Below are 16,448 nucleotides of genomic sequence, written 5' to 3'. Positions count from 1 at the left end.
AAGAGTCATACTTATCCTTTTTTTCACGAAAAATTGTCTCATTTTACTTTTTGAACCATCACATCATATCTTCTACCATATACTCCCTCCGTCCCAATAGTAATGTCCCACTTTTTTTATGAGACGTCCCAATACAAGTGTCTCATTCCTTTTATGGCAATATATTCTCTCTTTAATAACTTAATAAAAACTCATCCACCCTCAAATAAGACTTTGTTTGTGGATGGAGGGAGTACTGTGTCTGTGTATATTAATAATTTTATATCCCCACAAATAATTGCCTAATTGGGGGGGATTAAAAATTGTGAAATCTTTACGGTTATACAGCTTTCAACTAACAAAGCAGCATGTAATCTTAGGTGAGAAATCTTAATTGCAACTTCACACGTGCGGGATTATTTGCTTCACACGTGCACCAACGATAAAATGTCCGGTGGGAATCAATTCTTAGCTTCATTCATTTGTCACTGTTAACTCCAAATTCGTCGTCCCGCGCTTTTGTCTCTTTCACCGGAGAAATCGCAATCACGGCGCCCGCTGTTCTCAGTTATGGTTCCGGCGACATTACTCTGAACTTCTACTTCTTTTCCGGTGGATTGCCTACTTCACTTCTATGGCTTCGGAGAAGAGCGCAGCAGTTTCAACCACCGAAACTCTCGCGGAGGAGTCAAAGCCTAAAACTCCGAGCCGCACTTTTCTTAGCATTCTTAAATCTCTCGTCGCAGGTGGCGTCGCCGGTGGAGTGTTAGCTCTCTCTCTCTCTCTCTAGAAATTCAAATGATTATGCTACGCAGACGCAGTTTTTTAGATGTAGAAATACATGCATTGGGGGCTCAAAAAGTTGTGCATTTGGAGAGGTCTTATGTTTGTGATTCAAATGATATGATTCGTTTAAATTTGTGATTGTTGACGTAGAAGATAACTTCTGCATTATAAAATTACGCAATTTTATGTTTGTAGAAATGATTATCTGGTAGTATTTTGATTTCGAATTATTTGTTGTTTCCTAGTTGTGTATGTTCTGAATTTCGTGATTATTCAGGTGCTCCATAGGTATTAATTGGAATTTGAATGGACATTACCAAAATTAGGTGCTATTTTGGAGTTCTTTTAGTATGTGTATGACAGTGAATACGAATTTACAACCTATATATTGATTCTTATTTAGGCTATTCACAATTGCAACATGAATCACATGACTTTGTAATCGTTTCAATAAAAACACAGCATTTACTACTTTTGGTTATTCACAAATATTCCAAGGTGAAAGAAGACAAAGTTTAGAAAATTAGGGATTTTTTTATAATCAAAATAATGTGGTTTTAGTGTTTATCGTGTACAGATGATGTCGTTTTAATGTATTCTTCAAACGAAGTCATTTTTGTTGTACACTTCAGTGAGCACGTGGGATGGAAATCATGGAATGCTGGACACCTAGGACAAGTTTCACTGGAGAAAATTTGGGTGTTGTTTGCAAAAGTTGTCAAAGATGGCGTTTTTATTGAAAAGATTACAAAGTCAGGCTTTAATTGCAGAATGGCATAAAGGTTATGATTCTAAGGAAAATAACCCCTTCTTGTTCTGTATTGTTGGTTAAGACTGAAATATAAAATTAATTTGAAAAAAAAAAGTTTATCATAAAAAGTAAAAGGAAGGGCGAACACGAAACTTTGTGAGAAAGGATGATAATCCAGGAGGTTATAATGTGAAGGTGCTCAAAAATTTGATCATTAACTCTAGATTTTATGGTTCTGATGTTAAGTAGTTGATTATTCTTTGTATCCCATAGTGAAGACTACTTGTTATAGAGGATATTTATGCATTCTCTTCCAGTTCTCTTTGAGTAACAATTCAATGGTCCTCGTGTCACAGGTCACGCACTGCAGTTGCTCCCCTGGAACGGTTGAAAATTTTGCTTCAGGTCGTTATTTGGAGGCTCCTTAGCATACTTGATTTCTTTTACCTGTTCCATAGCTTGAATAGGTGCTAGTGCTACATGGTTCTTTTCTACATTTTATACTTCATAGTAAAGTTAGTAAATTGTTTTTCCAACATGCACTTTCGTCCTTATTGTTAAATTTCAAGCTTGGTGAGGTTTTCTGGTTGGGAAGTGCATCCAATCATTTCTGGTTTTTATAAATTTGGGCATCGGTTCAAGAAGAACTAGAGAAACAAGCAAGTTGCATACAAAGAAAATTTACGAAGCCACTAGCTTGATTCTGGGGAAGGTTTAATTAATTTGAATACATTACTTGTACTTTTGAACTGTGAATATCTTATTCTTGTTCATTTTAAGGCTAGATGCAAACAAAGTAAGGCTAGATGCCTTTTGATAAAAACAATTATACTATTCCACTTCTATCTGAATTTGTTTTCAGAAAATTTTCCATCAGTTGACCTTGTCACATATTGACTACTCATGAAAAGCACAGGTCCAAAATCCACACAACATAAAGTATAATGGCACAGTTCAGGGATTGAAATACATATGGAGAACAGAGGGTATCAGGGGATTGTACAAAGGAAATGGCACTAATTGTGCCCGTATTGTTCCAAACTCAGCTGTCAAGTTCTTCAGTTATGAGGAAGCATCAAGGTAGGTTAAGTTACCAATCTATTGTTTATCTTTTGACTATAAAAATAAATGTTTCCAATTATTTCATGGAGTTATATAATTGTCCAGTTATGTCCTAAACTGAGATGTCTCTTTCAGTTCTTAATTAACTCCAATCTTTTTACACAGGGGAATATTATGGCTATATCGTCAGCAAACCGGGAATGGTAAAATCTGTTCACCTTATGTTTTCTCTTCTTAGCTTGAATATAGAAAGCCAAGAAACTATTCGCTTCACATGCCTCCATTTCCATTTGTAGAGGATGCTCAGCTCACTCCACTTCTACGTCTTGGAGCTGGAGCATGTGCTGGAATTATTGCCATGTCAGCAACTTACCCCATGGACATGATACGAGGTCGGATTACTGTCCAGGTATTTCTGAGATATATCAGTTCCTACCGATTATATTCCCCCTCTATTTCTATCTAATATATCAAGGTTCTGAGTGATGAGCTTGAGCCTCAACTCTTGCTGCAGACTGACAAATCACACTATAGAGGAATTTTTCATGGTCTTAGAACAGTTTCCGTGGAAGAAGGACCTCGTGCTTTATATAAAGGGTGGCTTCCTTCTGTTATAGGAGTGGTACGTGGCGATTTCAAGTTATTATACTCAATCATTAAGCATCGGGCTTATTTGAGATTTCTTGCAAAATTTAAAGTGCAAAAGCAAAAGCCTCAATACATGTCGCATCATTTTTTCAGGTACCCTATGTAGGTCTCAATTTTGCTGTATATGAATCTTTGAAAGATTGGTTGATAAAAAACAAACCATATCGACTAGTAGAAGACTCTGAGTTGAGTGTGATCACAAAGCTCGCGTGTGGCGCTGCTGCCGGAACTGTTGGACAGACAGTTGCATACCCTCTTGATGTCATCCGTCGAAGAATGCAGATGGTGGGCTGGAAAGATGCCGCCTCTGTAGTCACTGGGGATGGGACGAGAGTGCCACTTGAATATACAGGAATGGTAGATGCATTTAGGAAAACAGTTCGGTATGAGGGATTTGGGGCACTGTACAAAGGCTTGGGCCCAAACTCTGTCAAGGTTAGTTCTCTAATGCAGTCATGTTCTACTAGGTTCACCACTTAGCATTTCTGGTTTATTCTAATGCAAAAAGGTTAAGATGAAAAGCATGCTAGCGCCTAAGAAAAGAATAAGATCCGTTCCAAAACAACAAAAGCCTCAACAACAGAGAAGTTACAGAATCTTGTTTGATATTCAACCACAAAAAAAATAAAACTTAATTTCATGTTGCTTGAGCTTAACACAGTTTGTGAGTGTTTGGGAAGACATTAGATTTTGAGTTGTGTAAAAAATCATCTCTCTCTCTCTCTCTCTCAGGTGGTCCCTTCCATAGCGATTGCATTTGTGACTTATGAGGTGGTTAAGGACATTCTTGGAGTAGATATGAGAATATCGGATTAAAGGTGCTACCATATTTATTGAACTTTCATTTTAGATATGTTGGAATATTCTTCACTCATGTATAGGAAATCGGGAATCTTTGTAAGATCCAACGCCTTACATCGATGGTCCGTCTCTTTACTCTAATCTTTTCTTGGATACATCACATGTAGCGACAAGCTGCTTAATTTGCAACTGATACTGAAATAGATGGCAAGAATTCATTGAATAGAGAAGTTGCTTGGACTAATACAGGAAAACTTGATACACTGAGTAAATCACCATTTATGAGAGAAGAAATAAGCCACACTTCTATGGAATTTACTTTACAAAATATGCTCTGTGATAATATCACGAAGCAAATATTTGCTGTACTCTGTAACTGAGACCCGAAATTAAACTGAATGACTATAGAAACAATAACAACCGGAATAATTTTTCCTATACACACCCTATCTTTACCCCAAAAAAATCAAAATTTCATATGGTTACTGACAACAACAATATCTAGAAATTTTTCCTCCACACCAAAAAAAAGAGCAGGGAAAAAATACTCAAATAGTATAACAACAATGCATAGAGAGAGTAAATTTTTCTCAATGCACTAAGCAGAGATCTACCTTCTTCTTGTTTTGGCGATCATGTCTTTAAGCTCGTCGTTGCGACTGCGGTGGTATTCAATCCATATGCACAACTGTTTTATGGCCTCTCTTTTCTCCTCAATCAAGCTCTCGAATCCGGCCTCGTTCTCCTTCATCTTCAACTCCAACACTCCCATTTTCTCATCCCTTTCTGCTACTATTTTCTCAAGCTTTCCCATCTTCGTTTCCCTCTCTCTCACAGTTTTGATCAAGCAGTCCTTTTCCTCCTCGTCTTTTGTCAATGTAGTTTCCAGTTCACCAATCCTTCCCTTGAGGTGCAGCCCTTTACCTTTCTCATCGCTCAGTTGCTGAGCCAAAATGGCAATTTCCTTCCTCAGCTGATCTTTCTCGATGTTACTATCTTTGATGCAGTTCGTTGAGATCTTGAGCTCGTTCACTATTTCATAGATACGAGACTCTATGCGGCCGTAGTCTTCCTCAAACTTCATGTTGAATGCATCTATGCCTGTCAAAGTGTCGTTCACCTTCTTTGATATCTCTCCAACCACTCTCACTTGAGCCTCTTTATAGGTGATAATTATCCCTGAAAGTGTAGCAACTCTATCTTCTAGCAGTTTCTGCTCTTCCAGTAACTTCTCTTCCTTTCTCAAGTAGCTTTCATCCTTCTCAACTAACAACTGCTCTGTGACACGCAGCTTCTGGCTTGTTAACCGTTGCTTGACCTCAATGTTCCGAACATCTTCTTCCAGTGTACTGAGGTCATCTGTTTTCATTTCGAGATCTCTCTTTAACCCTTCTATGTTTTCTTCCAGCTCATTCACTTCTTGATTTTTCGCATACATGTCAATTTCAAACTGCTGTGTCACCTCTTCTATCTTCTTTTCAGATGATCTTAGATGCTCTTCACAGCTTTGGAACTGAATTTCCAGTTGTTTGTGCTCCTCACACAATTTGCTGTACACGTCTTCATGTTCTTGCAGTTTCTCTCCCTGCTCCTTGATTTTGTTAACTAATTCGGCATTATTGTTCTCAGCGAGAACCAAGTTTTCTGCAGCCTCTTGCTTGGTTTTCTCAATTTCCATTTCCAGTACTCGCTTCTGAGACTCCAGCAGTTCCAGCTGCTGCTGTAAAGTGTCAATCTGTTTTTTCAAGGCAGAAACTTCGGTGGATGATTCATTCTGCAGATCATCCATTTTTTTCTGCACAGCGATGAGTTCATCGCCTCTCTCTGCTAGCGTCCTCTCCAATTCAGATATCTTGCTCTCTAGGCCACCCTTCTCCTCCCTCAGCTGATTTCCTTCACTAAGTTTGATGTTTATTTGATCTTCCATTTCACCTTTTTGTTGACGAAGAGTCTCCAGCTCTAGATGCAGATCTTTTAGCTGCACTGTCATAGTCTCCTTCTCTTTAAGTAAATTTTCTCCATCAGCAGTTTTGCCTGACAGTTCTTCTCTTAGCTTTTCAATCTGTAGCAGGATTGTTGATATTTCTGTAGTCTTTCTGTCGAGGATGATATCTGCCTCACTTTTTAGAGCAGCTAAAGAATCCAATTGCTCTTGGAGACTGCTTACATCTGCAGTCAATGCTGCAATCCGGGCAAGCGCTTCTCTCTCTCCATCTTCGGACTTCTTCAGTAAATTAGATAGTTCGTTCTCTTTCTCAGCCAATGCTCTCTCCATCTCAGCAGCTTTTTCATGCAACTTTCCCTTTTCTTCTTGCAACTCACTAAGCTCCTCACCTTTTCTCCTTAACTGCTCTTCAAGTTCGTGTTTCTGGTTACTCAGGGTGTTGAGCTCCAGTTCCAGATCTTTGACTCGTTCCAGAAGAGTCTCCTTTTCTTCAATGTTCCCCTTTAGCTCCAAGCTTTTATTTTTCAGCTCTTCTTTCAGAGTCTCTATCTGGAATAGGAACTCAGAGATTTCTTTAACTCTTTTTTCAAGATGCATCTCTGATTCCATTTTTTGACTGAGCAAGGATTCCAGTTCCACCTGCTTTTCATGGACATGATCTTTCAAGTCCTTGATTTGAGCAGAGGCTTCAATCTCTTTCTGTGCTAATTGTGCTTCCAGCTCACCCTTTTGAGCCCGCAAGGACTCTGCCTCAGCTCGAACATCGTTGATCTGCTCATTTAGACCATTTATTTGGGCTAATGATGACTTTTCTTGATCTTCAAGTTTTTGAAGAAGAGCAGAGATTTCATCTTCTTTCTGTTTCTGAATGTCTCTTCTTTGCATGTGTGATGAATCAAGTTCCAGCTCCAATTCCCTTGCACGAGTTGATGCTTGTTCTTTGTGAGACTCATGAATCTCCATGTGGCTTGAAAGCTCTCTCCCTTTTTCTTCCAACTTTTCACTTAACCGGCTTGATTCTGTAACAAGATCTTGAATTCTGTTTTCAGCCCGTCTTATCTCATCCCCAAGCTGTGAAATCTTCAAGGTAAGACTAGCTTTCTCCTCTTCAGCAGCCTTTTGCATCTCACTGAGCTTAGCGATTTCTTCTTCTGCTCTCTCCAGTTTCTCCGTTGCTTCCTCTTTGTAATCCTCATGAATATTAAGGTGATTTGTAAGCTCCCTTTCATTCTCAGCCAAACTTTCACTCAACATGCCGGACTCGGTAATAAGATCTTGAATCTCGTTTTCAGCCTGTCTTATCTCATCCTCAAGCTGTGAAATCTTTGAAGTGAGACTAGTATTCTCCTCTTCAGCAGCCTTTTGCATCTGACTCAGCTTAGCGATTTCTTTTGCTGCTGTCTCCAGTTTCTCCGTTGCTTCCTTTTTGTGAGCCTCATGAATCTGAAAGTGACTTGAAAGCTCCCTTTCTTTCTCAGCCAAATTTTCCCTCAACCGGCTAGATTCTGTAATATGATCTTGAATCTTGCTTACAGCCTGTTTGATCTCTTCCTGAAGCTGCAAAATCTTTGAGGAGAGACTAGTATTCTCCTCTTCAGCAGCCTTTTGTTTCTGACTGAGCTTAGCGATTTCTTCTGCCCCTGTTTCAAGTTTCAACATTAGTTCCTTCTTCCGAGCCTCATGAATCTCATGTTGACTTGAAAGCTCCTTTTCTTTCTCAGACAAATTTTCACTTAACAGGCTTGATTCAGTAACAAGATCATGAATCTTGTTTTCAGACTGTTTTATCTTATCCTCAAGATGTGAAATCTTTGCAGACAGACTAGTATTCTCCTCCTCAGCAGCCTTTTGCTTTTGACTAAGCTTAGTGATCTCTTCTGTTGCTGCTTCCAGTTTCTCTGTTAGTTCCTTCTTCTGAGCCTCATGAATCTCAAGTTGACTTGAAAGCTCCCTTCCCTTCTCAGCCAATTTTTCATTTAACAGGTTTGTTTCGGTAATAAGATCTCGAATCTTGTTTTCAGCCTGTCTAATCTCATCCTCAAGCTGTGAAATCTTTGAAGACAGACTAGTATTCTCCTCTTCAGCAGCCTTTTGCTTTTGACTGAGCTTAGCTATTTCTTCTGCTGCCGTCTCAAGTTTCTCCGTTAACTCCTTCTTTTGAGTCTCATGAATCTCGAGATGACTTGAGAGCTCTGTTTCTTTCTCAGCCAATTTTTCACTCAACTGGCTTGATTCGGTAATGAGATCTTGAATCTTGTTTTCAGCCTGTCTATTCTCGTCTTCAGCAGCCTTGTGCATCTGACTAAGCTTAGTGATTTCTCCAGCTGCTGTCTCCAGTTTCTCCAGTGCTTCCTTTTTGTGAGCTTCATGTGTCTCAAGGTGACTTGAAAGCTCCCGTTCTTGCTCAGCCAATTTTTCCCTCAACTGGCTAGATTCGGTAACAAGATCTTGAATCTTGTTTTCAGCTTGTTTTATCTCATCCTCAAGCTGTGAAATCTTTGAAGAAAGATTAGTATTCTCCTCTTCAGCAGCCTTATGCATCTGACGAAGCTTAGTGCTCTCTTCTTCTGCTTTCTCCAGTTTCTCCAGTGTTTCCTCTTTGTAGGCCTCATGAATATCAAGGTGAGTTGAAAGCTCCCTTTCTTTCTCAGACATATTTTCACTTAACATGCTTGACTCGGTAATAAGATCTTGAATCTCATTTTCAGCCTGTCTCATGTCTTCTTCAAGCTGTGAAATCTTTGAAGTAAGACTAGCATTCTCCTCTTCAGCAGCCTTTTGCATCTGACTAAGCTTAGTGATTTCTTCTGCTGCTTTCTCCAGTTTCTCCAGTGCTTCCTTTTTGTGAGTTTCGTGAATCACAAGGTGACTCGAAATCTCCCTTTCTTTCTTAGCCAAATTTTCCCTCAACCGGCTAGATTCAGCAATAAGATCTTGAATCTTGGTTAAAGCCTGTTTGATCTCTCCCTCTAGCTGCAAAATCTTTGAGGAGAGATTACTGTTCTCCTCTTGAGAGGCCTTGTGCATCTGATTTACCTTGGCCTTTTCTCTTTCCGCCGATTCAAGTTTTTCTTTTGCTTCTTTTTTGTGAGCCTTGTGAGTCTCCAGATGACTTGAAAGCTCCCTTTCTTTCTCTCCCAATTGTCCCCTTAACTGGCTTGATTCATTTGCAAGATCTTGAAACTTGATCTCAGCTTGTTTTATGTCATCTTCAAGCTGTAAAATCTTTAAGGTAAGGCTAGTTCTCTCGTCTGTATCAACGTCTTGCATCTCACTCAGCCTACTGATTTCATTTTCTGCTGAGTCTAGTTTCTCCATTGAAGTAGAGAGTTCTCCCTTGACTACTTCCAGCTCCAGCTGTATGGCTTCTCTCTCTTTGTGCAGCTGGTTATTGATGGTTCTCAGCTCGTCAGCCGTATCCTTCTCCTCTTCGAGTTTGGCAGCGGCTGCATCTTTCTCGATGCTCAGGATTTCTCTCTCACTCTTCATCTCTTCCAGCTTCTGGTTCAACTCGGCTTGTAGCTTAACCGAATTCTCCAGTTCCAATTTCACATCAGTATTTTCAGCCAAAAGTCTAGAATTCTCGCCTTCCAATTTTTCAGCTTTAGAATTCAACTCGGCTATAATAGTCTCTGATTCCTTGGTTTTATTTAGAGCATTTTGGTATTCCTGATGCAGCGTTTCCTTTTCATAAACAGTGATTGCCAGCTTCCTCTTCGAGTCAGCAATCTCGGAAAGAGCCATTTCCAGTTCTTGCTTGACAGCTGCTGCTTTCTCATGCTCATCCACACCATTTTTTGAGCCTCTTTCTCCCCTGTGTGAATCATCCGAGTCTGAGGAATCGGAGCTGGACGAGGAACCGCCCTTACCATGTTTTTTGTTCGCCTTTTCCCTCAACTCTTCCGTCAGATTATCATAACGCGCGTATAGAGACTGGTAGTGATTGTGGAAATCCTCAACAAGATTAGCCAGTGGTTCCTTCTCATCATCTTCTTTAAGAACCTTTAAGATCTTCTGCACGTTGCCCTCGATTTCTGTAATCAATAAGGCTTTCAGGAAAGGAAGTACAGCCTTCGAAACATCATGCATGCTTATAACAGTTTGATCAAATTATCAGAAAAACGCATACCTGCTTTGGTTTCTTTCAGCTCCTGATTTCTTTCAAGATCAACATGATTCCCAAAAAAGGTTTTCACCGATTCGCGCCACCGATGCTTGGGCATGTTTTCTGTGTTCTCAAGCAGTTTACCTGTATGGTAGATCACAAGTCCTCTTAGAAAGAATGAGGGTTGATTTTGTCTAGAGAAGCTGCTTAAGCATATTTGGCCACAGTTTACGAGCATGCTTAAGCATATTTGGCCACAGTTTTTTAATCTATAATTGCAGACGTGGTGTACAAAAAGTATTATAATAGATACAGCAACATGCAATGAGACGCTTAATAAAAACAATCATATTGTCGTTACAACTGGAAATCTAGTAGTGTAATCCATACTTAATCCCCTTAGTTTGAGCCGTGATTTTGGATCAATCGGAAATAGAATAATATGACATTCACTTGCCGGCCAAATAATTTTTTATGATATAAGTGTTACAATTAAGCTGATAAAGGTATACTTACAGACAAAGAAGGGAAAAACAACGCCCAAAATGAAGAACATGGCATGAAATGTTGAATCGGACATTTAAACTATTTGTTTTCTTAATTCATATGAAATGATTTTCGATGCTTTTCATGCTCCTCTGTATATTATTTTATTTTACTTCCACCTTCATTAATACGATGAGGACTAGTATAGAGTAGAGCTAGAATTCCTGATTGGACTCAAATGTGGTTACGTTTACCTCATTCAAAAACCTATATTCTTGTTTTAAATCTTAGGCCTCTTTTACTTCCCCCTTTAACATGAATCTTTTCGGTTTTTATTATAAAATACATCTATTCTACATTCACAGATAACTTATTTCGTATTATCAATACGTTTAGATCAAATTATGTATGATCCACGTGAAGAACAAAATACTGGCGTACGTTTTTTTTTTTTTTTTTTACAAATAAGCTTCTTAATTTTCACTGTTTGGACCCACTTTTATACAGTTCGGAAAGTCACTATTTTTTTTATATATAAATAAGCCCCTAAGCAAACCTTTGTGATCATCCCCTAAATCAAAACCACTAATTACATTGTAAATGAAAAATGAATTTGAAGGAGAAACGGCATGCTCTTAGTCTCCACAACTAAAAAATATCGTGCGAATCCCTAGCCGACCTACAGTCAAGTTCTGTTATTAAATATTGCTAGATAGTAGATACTACTATAGTAGTCCAGTTCCCATCTACCACTTAAAAATAAGTTATAATTTTGACCAGTATATATATACCTACCCTTTTGTTGCACATATCTTTACTGAGCCATATAAAATTGTGTGATGAGAATTGCTACACAGCACAGGTCCCTCTCTCTTAAATGCCATAAGGGTTCACTGTTGGAAAGTCAAACCTTTCTCAGAGAACTCTTTTGGTCATTCTACCTTGAATAAGTACAAAGGTTGTGTACATGAAAGTGAGTCATTGTAGAATTAAGTTGGGTTGTAAGTTGTTTGCAGGTTATTAATAAACATAGTGAATAACCTCTATGACTGTTTGCAAGAGTTTTTTCAAAGCTTAGTTTGATTTATATTCAACTGTTTCGAATATTTTCAAATAGTTGAAAATAGAAAAAGCATTGAGGTTTTTTGTCTTCCTTGTGGCATTTTCATACTTCCAATATATTACTGATAAAAGCAGGGGTTCAAGATTTTAAATTCCACCTTTTAAAAATGATATATTTTTTAGCCCTTCTTTAAAAACAACTCTTTTGCATACCAAAATGAATTAAAGACTAAAATACCAGTTACGGTCCCCACCACTTTAATTTCCGCGCAACATGACACGTGCCCACGATCGTGGACACGATGAGCACGATCGTGTCCACCATCGTGGGCACAATGGGCATGATCGTGTCCACGATGGTGGACACGATCATGAGCACGATCGTGTTCACCATCGTGATCATGATCGTGGGCACGATGAGCACGATCGTGTCCACCATCGTGTCCATCATCATGATCGTGGGCACGATCGTGATCATGATTGTGTTCACCATCGTGATCATGTTCGTGGGCACGTGTAATGTTGCGCGAAAATTAAAGTGGTGGGGACCGTAAAAGGTATTTTAGTCTTTTAATTCATTTTGATATACAAAAGAGTTATTTTTAAAAAGGGGTTAAAAAACATATCACTTTTAAAAGGTGGTATTTTTTTATAAATTTCCTCTAAAAGCAATTACACTGAAACATGTAGTAAGGTAGCACATGTCTGTAGCTGTAGATGAGAATTCGGAGAGTCGACACTTTATGATCTCATACACTATATAAGACGTGCGTATTAATCTACACACGTCTCATATTTTCATAAGTCACGCTAATAATAATTATGATCATACATATTAATAAGGGGTTAATGGCATGTAAATTACTAAACTATAGTCCAATTCTGGTCTGTGTACCATACTACAAAGTGTATTATGGAAATTCCTACACTATTAATTTGATCTGATTTAGTTACTCCGGCCAATTTCCGGCAAGGGTATTTTGGGTATTCTACATATGTGTCTATTTAAAGTTGTGCTGGAACCATGTTGGCGTCCATGTGTCATCCAACTGGATCAAAGCTACACATGGCGTCCATGTGTCTATTTCAGCCCAACACCCAACTTTTTCTCTCTCTAGTTAGCACGCCACCCCACTCACCACCATGGGCAGTTGCCTGGCACAAACTCCCCTGCGCCGCCGCCCAAAAATCCCAACTCCACGCTAATCAACGGCGGCAGCAAATCCCCGCCGTCCGTCTACGAAGAAACAGTCAAAGAAGCCCTTTCCGAGACCCCGTCATCCCCAAACAACGATTACTGCACATTCCAAGATTCCATGAGAGTGACAGGATGCTCCACCAAAACGACCTCGCCGCAAAGAAGCCCTCCGACTACGGGGTCTCTCTTCTCTTATACGAAAAATTCACAAGTCATAAATTTTACTGCCTCAAGAACTCAAGGCAGCCAAGAACAACAGATTTTGTACCAGCCGCACACCTCAACTTCCAAATGTTCATTCTCTTTTTTTTTGTATAATAGAGGTACCTCTTCATACATTCCTTTACGGGAAGTGGGTGTTGGGATGTTGAATGTGTTGGCTTTGAAAAGTTGAGGGCGACGGACTGTGGTTGAGATAACTTGGGGAAGAGAGACCTCGTCGTCTTTAGCCGGAGTACGAAGAGAACTTGGGGAAGAGGGGGGGAGAAAGACCAGTGGCGGAGTGGCGGCGGTGAGCTGTTGTCGCTGAAGATCAGAGAGAAACATGGGAATCAGGGGTGTCGTGAGTAGAGGGAGGCGGCGGCGTCTTTGCCGTCGCCGAGGAAAGAGGCGGCGCTTCGTGGGGCGGCGCCTTCACCCAGATCTGAGAGTTGCAGGACAGAGGGTGTTCAGGCGGCGCCGTTGGTGTTGGGTGCAATTCAGAGAGGGAGAGAGTCGAGCGGACTCTGTTCATATGAGCGTCTTGCGCTTGGGGTTGAGTCGGGGAGTGAGTTGGTGGCGGCAGTTCGCCGCTGCTGCAGTCCCCGGAGAAGCGAGCCGAGAAGGAAGAGAGGGAGAAGTGTGGACAGCATGAACGTGAACTGAGAGAGAGAGAGAGAGAGATACTTGAGAGGCGACAGGGAGGAGAGCCGACGCCGTCCGGCCTCGCCGGAGATTGAGGGGCGGCGGCGATTGGTTGAGGAAGGAGGCATCTGAGAAGTGTGCGTGAGTGTTGAAGGAAGAGAGAGAGAGAGAGTAATGGAGGTAGGGCTGAGATAACTGCAAATTAAATAATAAACGACAACGTTTTTATTTAATAAAACGACTGTGTTTAGGATTAGGTCCGGCGTATCCATGTAGGATTTTCAGTTGTCCATGTCATCAATTTTTCGCCGGAAAATTTACGGGGTAGCTAAATCAGATCAAATTAATAGTTTAGGAATTTCCATAATACACTTTGAAGTACGGTACACAGACCAGAATTGGACTATAGTTTAGTAATTTACATGCCATTAACCCTATTAATAAGTGAAATATTCGTCCAACTTATTTAGTCAAATCCGTAAAACAACATACGTGACGAGGAGATGACAAAAATTCTTCATCGAGGGTCAGTTAAATGCAGTTGTTTAGTCAGACAATATTAATGTATGCTGATCGGACAGACCATGTGATACTATATACTACACGTGGCCCATCATTTTCCACTCCACCAAACAAACCGAAAGCGCTCTCCTTCAGTCAATTGCTTACATTTTCCATTATTCTAGTCTAATAAAAACTGCTCTATGGTGCCAAAGAAAATTGAAATTTTCAGAATTCAAATTAAAATATTGAATTAGTCACTAAATTTGACGGTTGATACTCAAAAGCGACATGATCTAGATCATCGGTCTGCATAATCTCGTCTTTGTCGCAAAGGTAAAAAGAAAAAACAAGAATAATAGGGCAATCATTTTTTTTTTGAGTGGATCAATTTTTTCTATAATTTAATGTGATTCGAAAAGACTTTTTTAATTGTCTTATTCTTAGGTATAAACTCTCATTAGGTAAATACGGACCTTATATTTCGGGGGGAAAGAGAAAAAAAAACCCAATACTTATCTCGATTTAGCATTTTCGTCCACAAGATCTTGTTTTCAATTTCCAATTAGTCTCAAAAAAAAAAAAAAAAAAAAACTCTCATGATGCTTCGTGTATTATCCTTAACTTGAAGTAGTCAATTACGTACTACTATATGTTAATGGTTTTCCAAACTATAAATGTTTATCCAATTAAACAATCTTAGATTCCCTACAAAATTGAACGATCTTCGGAATACAGGAAAAGAACTACTAAATATAAACCAGATATTACCGCTTTATCACTAAGAGTCTGAGACGTACACATCTCGTTATTATCCTAAAAACGTGATCTATCACGCGAAAATCGACATCGCGAAAAAAGGAAAAATCAATCATGAATCCAAGCGATTGCCAGAAACGCAACTGATGATGAAGAAGAAAGCTTCACGAATTCACAATCCAGTTCGAGAGAGAAACAAGCAAACTCAACGCGGATAAACCCGAACATATATTCGATCGATTCAAATTGAAGTTCATCTAATCAGAATTCATAATTCAGGAGCACAGAAAATTCAATCCAAAAACGAAACAACAATCAATGATCGTACGTAGACCGGAAACATAATACTATTTCGTTATAGCAGAAGCTAATCAAGCAAAGAAAGAGGAGCTAATTCGATTAAACAATAAATTACCTCGAAAATCAACTTTCCTGCATTGGCAGCCTCAGCTGACTGTGAAATCACCAAAACTTTTAGAAAGAGAGAGGGATATGGAGGGAGGGAGAGAGAGAGAGGTGTGTGTTTGTGAGTGAGAAATTATTTAAATTTGAATAGGAGAATCCAATGGTGTGCTAGTTGGCAAAATCAGAGGGAAAAATAAAATGGAGGAATATTAATAAATCTCCTTCTTTTTGAGAGAGCGAGAGAGAGGAAAAGTGAATTTGTCTGCTAGTATAAACAGAGACTGCCACTCCAATTAGCGTTCAATTTCATTGGGTGGATGCATGATGCAACAGGTTTGGAGTTTTTTGTGTATTTTAGTTGACCCTCTGATTTGCATGAAATTTCGGGAATGCCATTTCAACTGTAATTTTGAAATTCTGACTGTTGAAGAATGTGTAGGGAACAAATGAGGAGCTGTCAAAATTATTGCACAATAATTTGTCAGGTTTCAGCCACTATACTTTTTGTGCTTATATGTAAAGCCAGGTCATCAGCAGTCCTTTACAAATAAACAAATGAGTAAAAATAAAAAAGTGTCACTTTTTTTAAATTACTATAATATAAAATATCCCCTTTTATATGATTATTGTATTTATGTTTAAATTGATTAAATTATTTTTAATGTCTCAATCAATATTTGAAGGTTATTAATCGAAAAAATAAGTTGTCGCTCGGATAACTACTTTTTCGACCTACAACCTACTTTTTCCTTTAATTAAATTAACTTTTCAATCGAAAAAATAGGTTATTGATCGAAAAAATAATCTATACCGAGATTATCGTATGAACGGCAACATACTTTTCCAACTGACAACCTACTTCTTTTTAAATTTTTTGTACACAATTGTACTTGCATAAAAAAAATGTAAAATTTCACAAAAAAAATGATGTAAAGTCATCAATATCCAGTGGTAATCTAGACCCTTTATTTTAATTTGAGCATAAGTTTCATTTCTTATAAAATTGATATTTTTAATTAAAAGTTATAAATGTGGGTATTTTTAATAAATAAAATTCCTTCTCCAAATAAATAATTAAACATTGTTTACGTTAAAGAGAACATGTCTTGATTCTTCT

The 16,448-nt window shown here is 38.8% G+C and overlaps 2 protein-coding genes across 2 annotated transcripts; one reads left to right on the top strand and one right to left on the bottom strand.

Moving 5' to 3' along the window:
* The first annotated feature begins 434 nt into the window (after positions 1–434).
* On the top strand, positions 435–4,250 carry LOC131024819 (mitochondrial adenine nucleotide transporter ADNT1-like). Its single transcript, XM_057954358.1, has 8 exons — positions 435–744; positions 1,873–1,921; positions 2,433–2,596; positions 2,744–2,781; positions 2,875–2,987; positions 3,093–3,200; positions 3,320–3,661; positions 3,959–4,250. Exons 1-8 carry the CDS (start codon positions 614–616, stop codon positions 4,040–4,042), a joined length of 1,029 nt encoding a protein of 342 aa, XP_057810341.1. The 5' UTR covers positions 435–613; the 3' UTR covers positions 4,043–4,250.
* LOC131024818 (COP1-interactive protein 1) lies at positions 4,224–15,602 on the bottom strand. The gene is made up of 3 exons (XM_057954357.1): positions 15,342–15,602; positions 10,102–10,221; positions 4,224–10,006 (listed from the first exon to the last, which is right to left on the bottom strand). The coding sequence occupies exons 2-3, from the start codon at positions 10,193–10,195 to the stop codon at positions 4,638–4,640; spliced, it is 5,463 nt and encodes a 1,820-aa protein (XP_057810340.1). The 5' UTR covers positions 10,196–10,221; positions 15,342–15,602; the 3' UTR covers positions 4,224–4,637.
* Between the last annotated feature and the right edge of the window lie 846 nt (positions 15,603–16,448).

Source organism: Salvia miltiorrhiza, chromosome 5, assembly GCF_028751815.1.
Source record: "Salvia miltiorrhiza cultivar Shanhuang (shh) chromosome 5, IMPLAD_Smil_shh, whole genome shotgun sequence".
NCBI classification, from domain to species: domain Eukaryota; kingdom Viridiplantae; phylum Streptophyta; class Magnoliopsida; order Lamiales; family Lamiaceae; genus Salvia; species Salvia miltiorrhiza.
Note: the sequence above shows the minus strand (reverse complement) of the source record. Positions and strands in the feature narration are given on the sequence as shown.

Coding starts and splice junctions, on each gene's coding strand:
- LOC131024819 (XM_057954358.1), top strand. CDS start 614: ATGGCTTCGGAGAAGAGCGCAGCAGTTTCAACCACCGAAACTCTCGCG. Junction 1,922..2,432: donor GGTTGAAAATTTTGCTTCAG/GTCGTTATTTGG, acceptor TGAAAAGCACAG/GTCCAAAATCCACACAACAT. Junction 2,597..2,743: donor AGTTATGAGGAAGCATCAAG/GTAGGTTAAGTT, acceptor CTTTTTACACAG/GGGAATATTATGGCTATATC.
- LOC131024818 (XM_057954357.1), bottom strand. CDS start 10,195: ATGCCCAAGCATCGGTGGCGCGAATCGGTGAAAACCTTTTTTGGGAAT. Junction 10,007..10,101: donor GCTGAAAGAAACCAAAGCAG/GTATGCGTTTTT, acceptor TATTGATTACAG/AAATCGAGGGCAACGTGCAG.